We start from the raw sequence: 16,918 nt of genomic DNA on the forward strand, positions 1-16,918 counted from the left end.
TACCCTACGACCCAGCGCCCGCACACCTCGTGGGCTTCTGTGCGGCGTGCAAGTCCTCCTGAACAAAGCGCGCGCGGGAGTGTGACTTACAGAAGACGTGCTAGCCTAGTGGCGCGCCTACGTGCACAAGATAGGACACCAGCGTGCGAATCCCGATACCCCCCATCAACCCCGGTCCAAAGCTCCTCGTGCAGCACTGGTGCGAGACCATCCGTATACCACCTACTCTGAAACTGCCCTGGGCTACAGCCGCAACGACTCTAGCACGTCTCCACCGGCATCGGTGACCTCCACGAGTGGATCACCGCAGTCAACCGTGCCATCGCCAAGGGGGTGCTGCTCTCCTTGTGGGGATTCGCGCTCTCCGCCGGCATCGACCGACGAATGTGACTTTCCTCCCATCTCTCCCCCTCCCCACTCAAACCACAGCGACATCCGAATAAAAGATTTATAATAATAATAATTTGGGGCTAGCTAGCTCATCCACCCGCCATCCATCTATACAGCTGTCTTTTTCTTTCGATTTTACAAAGAAAAAAAAGAAAAAAACATAAGAAGAAAAAAACGCAGTTTCTTTTCTTCGCAGGTACGACCCGACGTCGAATAGGGTGTTCCTGCCGTACGGCGTGATGGGCTTCCTGCTGCACGTGAAAGACGTGCTGCCCATCCACGTGCCCCGGTTTCTTCATTACGCGGTCAGGGGGCTCTTTGCCGCCGTCACCGACCTCCAGGTAATACGGTCTCGGGCGGCGGCACCAACTGATTCGTACGAACATTGACGCGGGAGTTTAGCCGTCTATTTTCTTGCTAGGCCACGTTCACATAACTGTTTTCCGTCACCGCTGAGGTGACAGTGTGGTGGAAGCCACTTGCTCGTTTGACCAGTCGACCGTCGGGGACGGGTGGCCTTGCTCCATGTCATCATTGTCCTCTCTGCTCATCTATGCAGTGGCTCTTTTTGTACACACGTGCAGAAGGAGGGTAAAGGGCGGGAAGGGGAGGGGGGGGGGGAGAGTGTCAGGTGACGTAAGGCAGGCAACTGATTGGTCCGGCGAGCACAAAGCTTTCGCCGCCCTGCCAGCTTTCCGACGTTGCTTCCTTAGACCGTCTTATTGATTGCGTTCTTTGTGCTGTACAATGAAGGCAAGGAGCCAATCATTCCCTTCATTTCTTTCTCTCTCTCGGCCCTTTTTTTCGCTCTTTAGCTTATGCACCAATCAGAATGTGCGATTTCGAGGTGATTATGCTTGACCACGCCTTTCGGCTGCGCCTAAAAGTGTTGACGATGCACGCCTCGCCGCAACTGCCTAAGATTATCTCCGTTACGAGTCTTCCTCGTATCGCGCTCGATACGCTCGCTGTCACTGCGGACAGCCCGTCAGATCGTGCCACTGGAACAGCCGGGATCCAACCGCGAGGCGGACGAATCCGTCGTAAATATTATTCGTGGCCTTATCGTCACTGATAGCTGAATGAGAACGGCGGGGCGTCTCTCAGTCCGACGTCCGGGATCAGCACGCGCTCGTTGCCTTCCGCAGTGCTTTGGCTGCATGTTCGAAGCTCACGGGACGCCCAAGTGTTACTGAAGGGAGGAACCCTCACTCCAAGTCATGAGCATCTCAAACACCTAGCCCCCTCCCCCCCCCCCCCCCCCCCTCAAAAAAAAAAAGAAAAGGAGAAAAAATTTTGGCTACGCCACTGAACGGAACGTACATCATTACCGTTCTAATTCTGCCAGTGACTACAGGTACCAGTGGATAAAAAAAAAGTGACGACTTTTTTATAATCCGCTATTTTCCTGATGCCTCATCAGGAAAATAGCGGATTATAAAAAAGTCGTCACTTTTTTTTTTATTTTGCATTGCAACTTCAGCGTAAGATAGTCTTGAAAATGTGGGCACAGCCAACTTCCCCGCTGAGAACGAGCTTTGCAGGGAAGGCATTTGTATGTGCGAATTGGAACGGTTGACGGCAAACCGGATTCCGTTCCAGGCGACGCACGACGACGTCCGCCGACCGTCGTGGAGTCGGGCGACGGCCCTGCGGTTCGCGCACAGGTCCTGGTGCTTCCTGCGCCAGTACACGGAGGCTCTGTCTGCCGAGGCAGACTCCTCCGTTTCCGTCGACGACTACCTGGACGAGGCCGTCGAGGACAACGCCGTGCTCGAGCCCCTGTACCGCGTCTATCTGCACTCGTTCCCGTACCGGGCGGGCAGGCCGGCCATGTTCATGCTTCCGACACTCAAGAGTATGTCCAGCGACCAGCTGTTCTTCGTCAACTACGCCGTGGGCCACTGCGAGAACGCGCGCAACGGCACCGCGAGCAAGCAGGTCCTGTTCCGCGAGCGGATTCCGGCCAAGTTTAAGGTCAACCTGCCGCTGAGCAACTTCAAACGTTTCGCGGCCGTCTACAAGTGCAAAAAGGGGTCTAGGATGAACCCGGCAAGAACTTGCTCCGTCTGGAACGATTAGTGCGTCGCCTGGTGCCGGCGGACGGACGCGCGTCGCTCTTTTTGGGGGGTAGATAGAACCAACCTGCTATAGATTTGAGACGGTGGGTGAAACTAAGGTTATGTGACGAATTTATTTTATATCTCGTTTTGTTTCTTGCGAGCGAGGCTTTCTCGGATAATTAAAGGTTCGTTTGTTTAGTTGCCGCTGTCGTGGTCGAGATAAGACTCAGTGAACTGCGTACGTTTATTCTAGCATAGCAATACAAGTGCGAATCGCGCTAGAGATTAAAAAAAAAAAAAAAAAATGCTAGAAAACGTTTTAGTTAATTATAACACTGGTATAGAAGCGCTTATGGTCAAGAGATCCAACGAGTCAAAAGATCCAATGTGGGTCAAGAGGTCCAACGAGTCAAGAGATCCATCGAGTCAAAAGATCCACGGCGAGTCAAGAGGTCCAGCGAGTCAAAAGGTCCAACGAGTCAAAAGATCCACGGCGAGTCAAGAGGTCCAACGATTCAAAAGGTCCAACGAGTCAGAAGGTTCAATAATGAATCTTTTGGCGCGTTGTATCTCTTGATTCGGCAGACGCGAGTCAAAAGATCCAATGCGGGTCAAGAGGGCCAATTACTCGAGAACCGCCGAGCCATATTGAAAGGGGGTCGCGAAAAGCTCCTCACCAGTTTTCCCATAGTGCAAGGGGAGACGTTGAACATTAAAGATCAGAAAATATTTTTTTACCAAGTGCCGTACTTTTTGTTGAAAAAAAAGAAAAAAAAAGTGAGACAGATTTAAGTTTGACGCGCCGCTAACCTCCCCACCGTTTTCCGGTTGGAGGCCGGAAAACGGGCCTGAAGGGGTTACCCGGGGCCGGAGGCCGGTTTCGTGTCGCTGGCTTTGGGGAGTGGGGAGGGAGCGCTTTTCTTTGCTTCGTGTAGATGCGCCACTAAAACTTTGCGTGACAAAAGTCATGAATATGAGTCTTTTGACGCGTCTGTTCACGTTTTCACGACAACATTAAAAAAAAATGTATCCTCAAATTGAGCAGGTACTTATTGAACTTGCTAACTCTTTCACTCAGTTCATGTCACGCGCGTATTTTCTTGGCTGGCACAAGTGGTTGCAGGAGGAAAGGGGAATAGTCCCTTTTCTTCGCGATTTCTCGCGGCTAGGGAAGGGCCGGAGGGGATTCTCCTCATTTTGTTGTGGTTACGCTGAACCGTGACTTTTTTCCCCTAAAGCAATATTGTCATCAAAGACGAAGCAGAACGAGCATACAACCGCGACGAGAGGACCTGCTTTCAAAGCGCGTCACCTTTGTCTTTAGGTGACTTCGATTTGCCTGGATCCACGAATAATTAGCGGGCTAGCAAGCAGACAATAGACTAATTGCCAACATCTAAACAAAAAAGGCAGGCGAAAAAACGATCTGAGTGGCGATGTGTGTAAACAAAGTTATCCAGGACCTAAAAATCGGTAAGCTTGTGTCCGGAGAGATAGTATACGGCGAGCTTTTCACAGCGAAGCTTTTTATGGCTAGGGTTCTGAGGATTTTTCATGTGCGTGACCAAAAACTCTACGCTCGCACCGCCGCACGCGCACGCCTTCCCCGTATAAAAGATTCGAAGTAAATAACCAAGATAAACCATTGACGAACGCGCGTGCAAGATGCCATTTGTTTTAGGTTTTTGCTTTAGAACAGTTACTGCTGCAGACGCCGGCACGTGCGGCGCCTGGAACACCATTCGCTGCATTCTCCTTGATGCTTGGGTAATTTAGCAATAGGTCTATTCAGTAGATGTTGTCAATAGGCACCATTTTCAAGATCAGTGGACTCTCAGGTAGATAATGAGGGTTTATCAAAGATGTGCCACTATGCGACCTGCGGGGCGGTGGAGCAAACCTCACCGGAGAAAAGCTCACCAGAGATAAGCTCACTGGAGAAAAGCTTACCGGAGAAAAGCTCACCGCCAACTGTCCTACGCTGAGAAAAGCTCACCTGCGAATCTAAGAATCGAGCGTTGACTCAAGTGAAATACGCTCACTAAACTGAAGTATGCTGTGATGGCTTATGCGCATGCGGTCATTCTGCCCTTCACTAGCAGAATATATTTTTACACGTTAGACGTTGCCCGACGAAAATAAAATAAATAATTCCGATAGAAGGCTAATTTAAAAAAAGAAGAAGAAATGTCGATAGAACGCTAATTGAAAAAAAAAAAGGTCGTATTTTCTCTATCCTGGCTACGTCAGAATTAAATATGGTGACACACAAAGACGCTGTTCCATAACACGCAATCACGAAAAATATATTTGAGGTTTGTGTTTACTCAGTGTCAGGTCGGTTTGCCTTTGAGGAGCGGCGACACTGGTTTACGCTGTAGACGAGAAATTTTGACAATGCAGTACCACTACAAGCCTGTGGTCTTTAACGTGCATCACGCAGTAGGCATACATGACTGCACGCATGCCACAAAAAATATGTAGTATGTTTATGATAATGTCTGATTCATCATGTGGATATTTTTTCTTGTGCCGTAATTGCGCTAATTCGAAATTATAAAAAAATATCAAATTTTCGTACGTTCTACTAAAGCTACGTTCTACTAAAGCTACAGCGCAGCCAACGCTACGAGCTGACAGGACCCATTAAGCAATGGTGAAAACAAAACGTGTTCATGGCGTGCGTCGACTTTTTTGTGCATATTATTACAGGCTAGTCCAATCAATCGCAGAGTGCCTCATGGCTTTGCACTTTTAGTGTGCGCGTGTGCATTTGTGTAGCGACTTTCAAGCTAGTACAGCGGGCAAAATTTTTGGGGAATTCCTGCGGTAGTCAAGCATACAGCACGAAGAGCTTACGTTGGTCACCAGCCGATTAAAATGGAAAACGCACAACGCCGTGACATAGCCACCCATTTAGGATGCCAAAACATGTCGTTCTCGAGGCCACTGCATCATCTTCTCCCATCATCATTTTTTTTTTTTTTTTTATTATTCCCAGGATCCCAACTCGTTACAGGGCAGTCACCGTCACACCCTCCTAGCCACCCAAAAGCCGTCATTCCTCGTTGTTTGGCTTCTCTTTCTTTTCCTGCTGTTTTTGTTCCAACTTCCTTCGAAGCCCTTCACCCCCCCCCCCCCCCCCCTCCCTTTTTTTGTTCCCCGTTATCGGACAGGAAGTCAAGAGGTCCAACAAATTAAAAGGTCCAATAATGGATCTTTTGACTCGTTGGATCTTTTGACTCGCCCGACACGAGTCAAAAGATCCAATGTGGGTCAAGAGGTCCAACGAGTCAAGAGATCCAACGAGTCAAAAGATCCACGGCGAGTCAAGAGGTCCAATGAGTCAAAAGGTCCAACGAGTCAGAAGATCCAATTATGGATCTTTTGACGCGTTGGATCTTTTGACTCGTTGGACCTCTTGACTCGGAATCGTATAGAAGGTATTCACTGGGCGCCATATTTGAGAGCGATGTTTAGGGCGCATTGTCAAAACGAGCTCGCATTAATAGGCTGCTATGACCGGCAATCAATCGTGCGGAATGCACGTTGCAAAATAACTGCGGAAGATCGCCGTCAGCACACGCCCAGCACCAGTCGCGCACACAGCTATGGTCGTCAGTGAATACACCCTATTCGCTGCACGCCATATGCTGTTTACAGAGCTGTTTAAAGAGCATGCTCAAAACGAGCTCGCATTAGTAGGCGACCGGTTGCAAAAGAACTGTGAAAGGTCGCCGTCAGCACGCGCTCAGCAGTCGTGCACACAGCTATGGCCGCCAGTAAATACACCGTAGAAGATATTTGTTGTTCCATGGTTGCAAACTGCATTTGGTAGTTCCATAGTCCCTGACAGCCGAAGAAGGCGGGGGCACGGCGAGTACCGATAATTCTATTGCCGCCGGGTACGTCTGATACGCCATTCGACTGGGGTATCAGATTTGGCGGATCGGACGCGGAATGCCAAGGGCTGCGGATGTGGATCTGATGCGGATATCCGCGGGCCCGGATTTACATTTTTGCCGAGGCGGCCTACAAACGTATGCGACCGCAGAGTGTAATGGGAATAAGTGAGTGTTACTATGAAGCGCACAATCAAATGAAATTTGCGGGGGGAAATTATTTTTTTAGAAAGAAAGGGTGCAAATCGGGGAAAATAATTGTTCTTTACCACAAATTGCTCTTTACTTAATTCTCACCAAAGATCGCTTTAGAACGATCGACCTCGCTAAAAATGCTGCCTCTAGAAAATGTAAAAAAAAAAAAAAAGAAGATACGTGTTCTTGTTGTGCAGTGAAAAGAGCGGAAAACGTACTGCGAGCATAGAAACCCACAACGTACAAGTTACAAGACAGAAGAAGCCCCTCGACAAATAAAACGTGGCGCATCTGTGCGTTTTTTTTTTTTCTGTTTGCTTTTTTTTTTTTTTTTTTTGACAGTTTGTTGCTAAGGACATGCTTGACAAATATGCTGCGAAAAGTCGACAAATTTTGCCCGGCGGCTTTTGCTTTGCGCTTGGCATCAGCACAGTGGCTTCTACGTCGCGCGAAAAGCGAGCGTGTTGACGGGCGACTGAAGCAGGTGTTGCCATTATTGAATATTGGGATATTTTCCCAATGGTTAATCGCGTTGCCACGTATTTACGAGTACTTCGCTGGGGCAAATCGCCACCTTTCCTGTACCACTTTTTTTTTTTAATTGTTTTATCTAAATAAAATTACACAATGGTATTACTCTGTCCTTTATTATTTTAATGGTTCGAAAATACGGACCTGCTTAAAATAAATGTTACAAAAAAAAATTCTATATCGGTAATTTCATCTTAAATTTTGCAAGAAAATATTATCGGTCCTCACAAAAGTCTGAAAAAGAAAAAAGTATGTTGGTGGAAAATGTGTGACTAGAACCAAACTGCCAATTATAACTACGGAGCATTTTGCTTTTGGGTTTCGAGAGGGCAGAAGGTACGTCTCGACATTTTTACAGTTTTCACGAGTGACACATTTTTGAGTCCCGATACTTTTAGAATATTTTTTTTTCACAACAATTATAACGTTTTTTTTTTTTTTTTGCTGCTTTAAGACTTTGTATATAAGGGATAAAGTACTCTATAAGTGCGTCTTTTTATTTTATTTTATGAAATAAAAAAATGTCGAATCTTGCTCCTTTGACAACAATGGGCCAAGCCTGAATCGAGCTACCTTTCGGTGTACAATTCTTTAAGGCAAAATAAGCATGTCAAATGAAAACTTGTATATGAACCTATCTAAAATTATAATATTGATAACTTTCATTAAGTTTATATAAAGAACACTGTAATCTTGAAAAGAAATGTTAAAAACACGAAATTCAAAGTCATTAAAATACGTATTTTTTTACTATATTTTCGAATTTTTCATATGAAAATTTTTTTATGTGTTCTTTTATATGCAATAAAATTTCTTTGAGATATGATTTCATCATATTCAGCAGTGCGTTTGAAAAAAAAATGCATATTTGTACTTCCATTCTAAGATGGAAAGATATGGGCCGTAGCCAAATCTTTTGCGTAATTATTATACACAATCATCGAGATAAATCCGGACTCTTCTTTTTTTTTTCATATTTTGTTTTGTTAACAATCGAGTGAAGCTATCCGGCGGTATTTCGCTTCTGCGACTACGTGATTCAAACAGCAGACCATCGCATAACGAACTATTCGCGACTTGCTCAAACATTAGCGGGGAATACGACCGAAGGGCTGCAATACCCGAATCGCGTGGTATGGCTACGAGAAGACACAAGCTTACAGCATCGCTAAGACGTTCAAATGATCATTCAGCCAGAAAGACATTTTATCTTTGCCTCTGTGTCTTCTCCTGATTATGGTGAAATTTTCGGATTCACTCGACGAGCCTGCATTCATACTTGGAACGTGGCCATATTGTTTATGATATACCTCATGTAACATTTAGTAAAAATGAGTAATGACTGGTATGTTATAATTAAAAAAAAAAGTTCTTGCACATGCCCTGCTCACTTATAAAATCGCAAGATTCACAACTTTTCTTCAAACTTATTCAAATGTATTTTTTAATTTAACAGTCATACAAATTAAGTTTCACAAACCTTAATGTCAGGCAATGAAGGGGCGAGATAAATCATCGTCAGAAACTCATCGGGCCGAGTGCGAAATTTTGCTTCTTTCATGCGGTCGCATTTTCAGGTATACTGGCGAGGCTCGTTCAAGACCTCTTGACTTTCTCTTACTTTGAGGCACTAACAGAGAATACAGAAAAACAGGGGAAATGCATAACATTTCATAGAAGTTTTAGTATTATAAGCTCACAGTAACGCTTATTCGTGACACAAGAGAAAGCGGTTCTAAGTGTGGTTAACAATACTTGTCAGGATTCGCTTTTTAAACATTTTTTATCACAACCCTGTGAAACAGGTCTCTATTTTGAGCCTTGATCCACAAATGGCAGGGTTGAATGTTTTTTTTTTCACAATACTCAAAGAATTTCCTTCCTTTTTCATTGTGTCACGGTATTGAGCGAGGCATGCTGCTTCACTTTTGAGGCGTACAATTCCAGGCACTTTCGGGGTCCACTACACGAGCAAAATCATCAGCACTTCCCATGGTTTCCAGTTCTTACGACCTGAGTTTGTGCCAGGAGGCTTGGTACTTGAGGACTCCCCCCGCGCCATTGATACACGCACTTTTGCCTTGCCCGGTAGCTTAAAATTCCATTTGGTCACCTATTGTCTCTTCGCCGTCTCGTCCATTTGAAACCTATTTTTGAGATGACTAGCCTCCCCGTCGGAGATGCGGGCAAGTTTTGTAAATACCGGAATGTTTTCTTCCAGCCACTCTTCAACTGCGCTTATTGCGAACAATACGTGTGCTGTATCGTGCACGATGTTGTCGGTGACAACTCCGAAACAGTAGATTTTGCGCTCCGTTGTAGCGACGCAGGCGAAAATAGACACAATTTGGTTCTTCCAGTGAAAGTGTTGGGCCGCTCGCGGGAGAGCGGCGCTCAGTTTTCCTCGAAATCAAAATGCAATACAATGGTACGAGCCTTGATATGCCACTTTTCTGAGCTTATAGCAAGCCGCTGAGCGTGTCGGAAGAATTAATGGGGGAAGTACTTTGTTACTCACTTTTTGAGTTCATTGCAATATGCGTTACTTCCCATTCGTTTCTATGGCTATTTGCTAGATTCTCACAAAGCTACTTCGATTTATTCGTCTTGCGTATGACAACGCTTAAAGGGGCACTGACACCCCAAAGGTCGTATTTATTTTTATTGTCTAAAACGATGCAAGTTGCAGTCATAAACACGCAAAAAAAAACCGCATCGCGAAAAAAAATTTTCCCGCGCGCGCGCGCGCCTTTTTATTTTTGGCGTTTGATTTTCCCGCCTCTCGCCTCCTCGCTTCTTTTGATCGGTGACGTCGAAAATCAGGAAATTTAGAAGCTTTGTAGGCGACATCTCTATAACATTTAATTACGGCAATCTTAAAACATGTTTTTTAACGCAATTGCGAACGCACTACGGCCCTTCTTTTTGAAATACCAAAAATCGGGAGTTCGTTGTGGTGCCGTCTCCTGGATTTGTATCCTCCAACGGAAAACAGGCGACACCGCTCAAAACTAGGGATGCCGCGAACTTTTTTCGAATCGAAGTTTCGATGATCGAATAAAGCGGTTCGAAAGGTTCGAAAGATTTAGATTTTTCGAATTGTCTATATCGTAAAATTCGACGGAGGTCGAATTTTCGAACTTGTTAAGCTAAGAAGTTCGACGCTTTTCGAACCGTCGAACTTATTACGCTAAAAAATTCGATCTTTTTCGAACTTTCGAACTTATTACGCTAAAAAATCGATCTTTTTCGAACTTTCGACCTTATTGCACTGCAAGGTTCGATGCTTGTCGAACTTTCGAACTTAACTGACCAAAAAATTCGATGAATATCGAACTTTCGAACTTATTTATCAAGAGAATTCGAAACGTTTCGAACTTTCGGATTCTGAAAAGTCAGAAGTTCGACGAACTTTGAACTTTTAGGGTAAAAGTTCGACGTTCGTCGAACTTCGAAAGACCGGCGGACGGTTTCATTTGATTTCAAGTAGTGGGGTACATTCGTAATTTTTTTTTTCTCGAACTTTTACACACGGTGCTGCGTTCCTTACGAAAGACAATGTCGTTTATTTCAATGTTCTGGCATGCTTAGGTTTAAAGAAATAAATCCCCGAAGGGGCGAGGAAGGACGACGGGTTTTTGACGATTATCGTTTGTGCCAGATTTGAAGCACGCTGCAGCCTATTTATGGTAGATATGTTATACTTTTTTTAAGAATGATCTATGTATAGCCTAGGTAAGTGCCGTCTTAAGATGTGATTATTGTTATTCAACGTGAGTTTCGAAGAAATGTCCAAACATGTATCTGTATGCAATTATAACCTAAACTTGATATTTATTTTCGTCTAAGTTGTTTGAGGTATCGCATTTAAATTAACACCACAGACAGTACATATCATTGCCATCTGCAGAATACGAAATAATATATTTATTGTTTTTTCACGTTAAGGAATAAATTAACTCATGGGAGAAGATTTCTAATAGTGTTCAAGTTCAGCACGTCATTAAAAGAAAACTTTTTTTTTTTTTTCGCTTCACGTTCCTGGGACGTGTTTCTTTTAGCCTGTACACATTTTGGTAAAAGAAACTTGTTTCGAAGTTCTGAACCTCTGAATATGCAAGAATAGAACACTTCCGACGAATTCTTGATAGTTTTTTTTTTTCTCCTGCTTTTTATTCCCGCATTTATTCTTTTTTCTTTTTTGTTACTATCGGCACAGGTGTTTAGGTCGAAAAGACAGCTTTGAACTTCCGAACCACTAAGCATGTGACGAGCAGTGCCTTCTGACAACGAGTTTCTAACAATGACCATCTACGCAACCTTTTATGCAGTGAAGAGCGACAGTAGCTATGCATATGCATAAATAATTTCAGATTAAAATAAGCTCGACCACGCCCTCTTTCCCCGTATTGTTTTCTTTTACAGTTCGAAATACCTGCAAGGGGAAGAAGGAGGCTAAAGCCCCCCCCCCCCCCCGCTACCCTCTTTCCCCCCGTTTTTCCTCTTCCGACGCCACTTGTATGGTAGAACGCTCCTCGACCCCGAGTGGTGTCGGCTTTTGTGCTTTTTGCGAGGCGATTCCTCCGTCCCAGAAAATAAACCTCCAGGACAATTATAAACCTCACCGGATCGGATTACTACCAGCGCGCAAGGGGCGGCGAGCTAGTTTGCCAGGTCGCTTCAAGGTTTTTCTGAGCCTCAACCTCCTGCTCGCCCCTGGCCGTTTCGAACTGGATGAGTCTCGTAAAACAGTGTGTTCGTGCAATCACTACTGCGTAATGCAGGTTAAAGACACCCCCCCCCCCCCCCCCCCCCCGGTGCTGGCGGTCACAATTCTGCACTGGCAAATATTCTAGCACGTCCGGGACACTCGTCGTCTCATTTAATTGCGTGACCAACTTCGCAGAATCTAGATATCACACCCTAACTTTTCTAAACTTGATTTTGTTAAAACCAGTGAGTCGTGAGAACGTTATTTGAAACAAACTGTGGAAAAACTTGAAAATCGGACTTCAAACTTTGAAAACTTGGATTAGAGAGGAATTCAAAATCTTCGAAGTTTTTTTTTTTTTTTTTTTTTTTTTTTAATTTAGCGTTAAAAGATAATCGAAACCTTCGACTTTTCGAACTTTATGCAAAAAGAAATTCGAAATCTTCGAATTGTTCGAACTTCATGTCTATAAAAATTCGAAGCGTTCGAAGTTTTCGAATTTTTTTTACAAAGAAATCGAGATCTTCGAATTTATCGAACCTGAAGTAAAAAAAATATTCGAATATTCGAATTCGAAATTTTGGAAACCGTGAAAGCTTCGAAATTTTCGAATTCGAAATTCCGCTGTGGTCAAAAGTTGCGAATTTTTTTAAATCGAACCTCGGTCGGCACGAAAATATCGAAATTTTTCGAAATCGAACCTCAGTTCGCTTCGCAAATATCGAAATCTTTCGAAATCGAACCTAGGGTGGTTCGCGACATCCCTACTCAAAACCGGTCCGCCGTAACGCCGCCGCTCACTCCTTTCCTTCTCGCTTTGCGTCGCCATGGCAACAGCAGGGAGTGGTGAAAGAAAGTCGACTCTCAAGTCTCCGCGATTTTTGACGTCAAGGCACCGGCGCCGATCGCGCGGGAACTTCGAATTCGGCATTTGGAAATTGTTTTTTTACTTCACAAATACTGAATTCCCAAATTTCAAATTTTGAGGGTAATGTCCCGGCATCGTTTTCAATCGTTTCGGATAATAAAAAAAAAAATATGATTTTGATGTGTCAGTGCCCCTTTAAACTTTATTTATGACAGTTTCAATTTCTGTAGTTTACTAAGGGAGGAAACTGAACACGCGGAAGACCCCTTGCCGTATTATACTATAAATACTTTCGATTTTTAAGTTTTACCGAATTGTGTGTGAACTTGAAAACTAATAAAAAATATGATCATGTAACAAAAACAACTAATATTGAAGTGAAAAATGAATTGACAGAGATATGCGTCGTACAATGAAGCTTCAAATATGCCTTGTTTTCAAACGCATTGCTTAATATGACGAAACCATATATGTCGAACATTTTTATTGCAAATACAAGAAACAATTAAAAACTTTTCATATGTATAAAAAAAAACGTTTTCTTTTTAAATTGACGCGGAATTTGGAATTTTTAGCTTTGATTCCCAAGTTGACAGTGTGGTTTCTTCTATATAAACTAAGCGAAATAACAATATTATAATTTTAAATTGGCTTAGAACTTGAGATACAAGCTTTTATTTTATATGTTTCTAATGCATTAAAGGGCCACTGAAAAGAGAAAGAATGTTTTTTTAAAGGTGTACTCCGCCGATTTTTGAGCTACCTCAACTAACTATATTTTCTGACTCCCAGGCCTTTACCCTTTCTGGAATGCTATTTAATATCGTGAAATTCATAATAGTTATTGCGAAATCGGCAAATGAAAATGATGCAAAAACAGACGTTCAAATATACCCGCCCTTTTCAGGGCCGTGACGTCACTGGAAGTTCAGCTTGCCAGTCGGGCGAGTAGTCTAAAAAATAGAATATGCCAATTATTTGTTCCGTGCTGGAGCGCGAGGACTGGAGCGAGCTTCCAAGGCATTCATTTGACACCATGAAACTGCTTCAAATCAGTTGGGAACAAATTCTACAGTCCAAAGAGTGAACCCCTGCACTTCCAATGACGTCACTTTTTCATTGTTGCCAGTAGAGACTTTCAGTTTGAAAAACACGGTGAGGACCAAAATTGTAAATTCAATAACTTCGTGAAAAAAAAATTATTTTGACCTAATATTTGGGATACTATTTTGGCGATGTTGTTTGGCGAGTTTAGCAAAATTTAAAGCAAATCGGGGACCATGAAGAAATCGGCGGAGTACACCTTTAACAGTCTGGTTGGGACACGTGTGTCGAGAAATTAATTTTACAGGAACATTTTTTTAAAACAATATTAACGGCGCGAGATTTTTTTTTTAATTTTTGCGTGCAAAGTTTATGACGTCACGAGATGGTCGTACACTCTCTCCACCTCAACGCGATGGCCAAGCCGATGATCCACTTCTCCACGCGCCCGAAATGCCGAGAGAGAAAACAAGTGGAAAGGAGGTCACTACCGACTAAATCGCGGCTCGCGCCGTCAATATTGCTCTAAAATTTTTTTTTTCGCTCAAAATAATTTTTTTGACACGCGTGTCCCAACCAGACGGTTTAAAAAAAGTTATTTCTTTTCAGTGTCCCTTTAACTAATTGTATATCGAAAGCTAGCTCGATTTAACTTGGTCCATTACTGCCAAAAATGCAAAACTCAAGAAATTTTATTTCATAAAATAAAAAAAAAAAAACACTTCTAGAAATGTTTAACCCTTCTATACAAGGTCTTAAAGCAGTAAAATGGGTTATTAGTGTTGTGAAAGAAATAATCTAAACGTTTCGAGACCCCAAATCGTGTCATTCGTAAAAACTGCAAAAATGGCACGACCTAGCTACTTTCTGTCCTTTTAAAACCAAAAACAAAAAAAAAAAAAAACAAAAAAAGAAAAAAGTCAGAAAATCTAAATTGCAGTTTTGCTCTAGTCACACATTTTTCACGTACCTATATTTCGTCCCAAAATTTTTGAGGACCCATAACATTTTTTTGCACGATTGCACGATTGCAAGAACAAGCACTTGCGAGCAATACAATTCAAACCAAAATACGCACTTAAAGGCCCGTTCACACTTTTGCAACCGAGTACGACCGAGAGAGACGGGACTCGTTAAAACTTCTTAAAATTTCTTAGGACGAGAAAACACACTGGCACGCTGGCGCCATCTATGCGGTGACCCTGGAACTGCATTTCACAAGAGCGAAGGTTTTGCGGTATTTCCGAGGACAAATGTGCGTAATACCTGTAAGAAAGGCTCGTTTATAACGTTGACAAAAGTTTTTGGAGCCAAGAAAGAAAGGATAATACGCGAGAGAAATAGAAAATATGCCGGACAGCCAAGTTTACACTGCTACCCAATAGATGGCGCCAGTGCGTCCTCTCGTTGTTAGGGAGGCTGTAGTGAGGGTGGGCGCAACTCAAAACCTGGAGAGCGTTTGCAATTTAATGGCGCGCCTGAGGGAGAGGATTCGAGAAAGGATATGCGCCAGTGTTGCCTGCACGAGAGCAGGCGCCCGCTCTGTTGCAACTCTGTTGCTCCATGCGCCTTTCCTCCTCTCGCCTCCCATTGCAAGCAACGAGCGCCTTGGCGCAGCCTCTCTCGCTTCCTTCTCGCTCCGAGAATTGCAAACGTCGAGCGGAGAAAGCAAAGTTGCCAGACAAGCAGCAACGTCCAAGATGGCGGAATTTACCATTTTTCGCGTTAAAAAAATATTTAACCTATCGCAACAAAACTGGTGGCTATGGAAACGTAATCATTTATACCTTGTGTAAATTATTCAAGCACCTTAATGGGCTTCTATGACCCGAGTTAGGAAAGAAAACGACCCTTTGCCCCATAGACTCCCAGCAAAATTTAGCAATTAAATGGCGTCCATGTCCCGTGATCGCCGATCTAGCAGTTGCACCCACCCTCACTTGAGCCTCCCTACTCGTTGTAGAGAGGACGCACAGAGACCATGAAAAGTATATAATAGGTAAGGGCAACAGAAATGCAGCTGTAATGAAAAATAGAGCACTTTGGAATTACAACAGGTATGAGGTGGTGAGAGAGATTTGGAAAGGGGTCATGGTGCCTGGCTTGACTTTTGGAAACGCAGTGCTATGCATGAAATCCGAAGTGCATGCGAGACTAGAAATAAAACAGCGCGGAGTAGGTAGACTGGCTTTGGGGGCACATTGCAAAACGCCAAACCAGGGAGTACAAGGAGACATGGGATGGGCATCATTTGAGAGCAGGGAAGCGGTGAGCAAGGTAGAATTTGAAGATAGGTTGAGGCAAATGGACGGGGAGCAATGGGCACGAAAGGTTTTCAGCTATTTATACATGAGGAGTGTAGACACAAAGTGGAGACAGCGCACTAGGAAATTAAGAGGAAAGTTTTTGGGCTATAGCGAAGATACGGAAGAGCAAGTCTCAGTTAAGAAGAAAGTTAAGGCCACAGAAAGAGATTGGTGGCTAGAGGGAATGCAGACAAAGACGGCTCTGGAAAGCTATAGATTAAACAAAAGAGTTATTGCCAAAGAAAGCATTTATGACAATTCTAGGGAAAGCTCATTGCTGTTTGAGGCAAGAACGGGTGTTCTGCGAACCAGAACATACAGAGTGAAGTACCAGGAAATTGATGCAGTGTGCACTGCTTGTGGAGAGGAGGACGAGACGGCTGAGCACTTGATACTCTACTGTAAAGGGCTTCACCCTATGCCTACCGAAGACAACATAGATTTAATAAAGTCATTGGGTTTTAGAGACAGCGAAGGGAGAGTGGATTTCAAGACTGTAGAGATTACCAAGCAAAGATTAAGTGAATGGTGGCAGAAATCGAGAGAAAACTAGGTATTTTCTTATCCACTGATGGCAAGGGGGTTTCATAGCCTCACTTTCTTTGCACTGCGGAGTGAATATAGATTTCACATTTAAATATTCTAAGCTTAAACGGTAAAACAAAATGGCTAGGTGGCGTAAGCTACCGCCCGATCCAAAGGGCTCAGCCGTATTCATCCATCCATCCATCCATCGTTGTAAGAGGTTTCAAGGAACCGTCGCAAGAGTGTGAACGGCCCTTTACTGAACCGAAATTTCGAGCTCACAAAACAAGGCTGGACGGATAGGTGGGACGCTGCAAAACCCCCAAAAAACATCACTCATACAGCGATATCTCTCACGAATCACCGTATTTTTAGAAAAGAAG

At 43.8% G+C, this 16,918-nt stretch overlaps 1 protein-coding gene across 3 annotated transcripts in view; it reads left to right on the top strand.

The window, feature by feature from the left end:
* The window catches only part of LOC8024648 (neprilysin-1-like), a 30,015-nt gene extending 27,221 nt beyond the window's left edge, over positions 1-2,794 (top strand). For all 3 annotated transcript variants that reach the window (XM_040220204.2, XM_040220205.2, XM_040220206.2), the window contains exons 9-10: positions 587-731; positions 1,993-2,794. In XM_040220204.2, coding sequence (XP_040076138.2) covers positions 587-731; positions 1,993-2,472 — 625 coding nt within the window. In that variant the 3' untranslated portion in view covers positions 2,473-2,794. The remainder of the gene's footprint in view (positions 1-586; positions 732-1,992) is intronic.
* Positions 2,795-16,918: the final 14,124 nt, after the last annotated feature.

This window comes from Ixodes scapularis, unplaced genomic scaffold, assembly GCF_016920785.2.
Source record: "Ixodes scapularis isolate PalLabHiFi unplaced genomic scaffold, ASM1692078v2 PGA_scaffold5__190_contigs__length_132052651, whole genome shotgun sequence".
NCBI lineage: Eukaryota > Metazoa > Arthropoda > Arachnida > Ixodida > Ixodidae > Ixodes > Ixodes scapularis.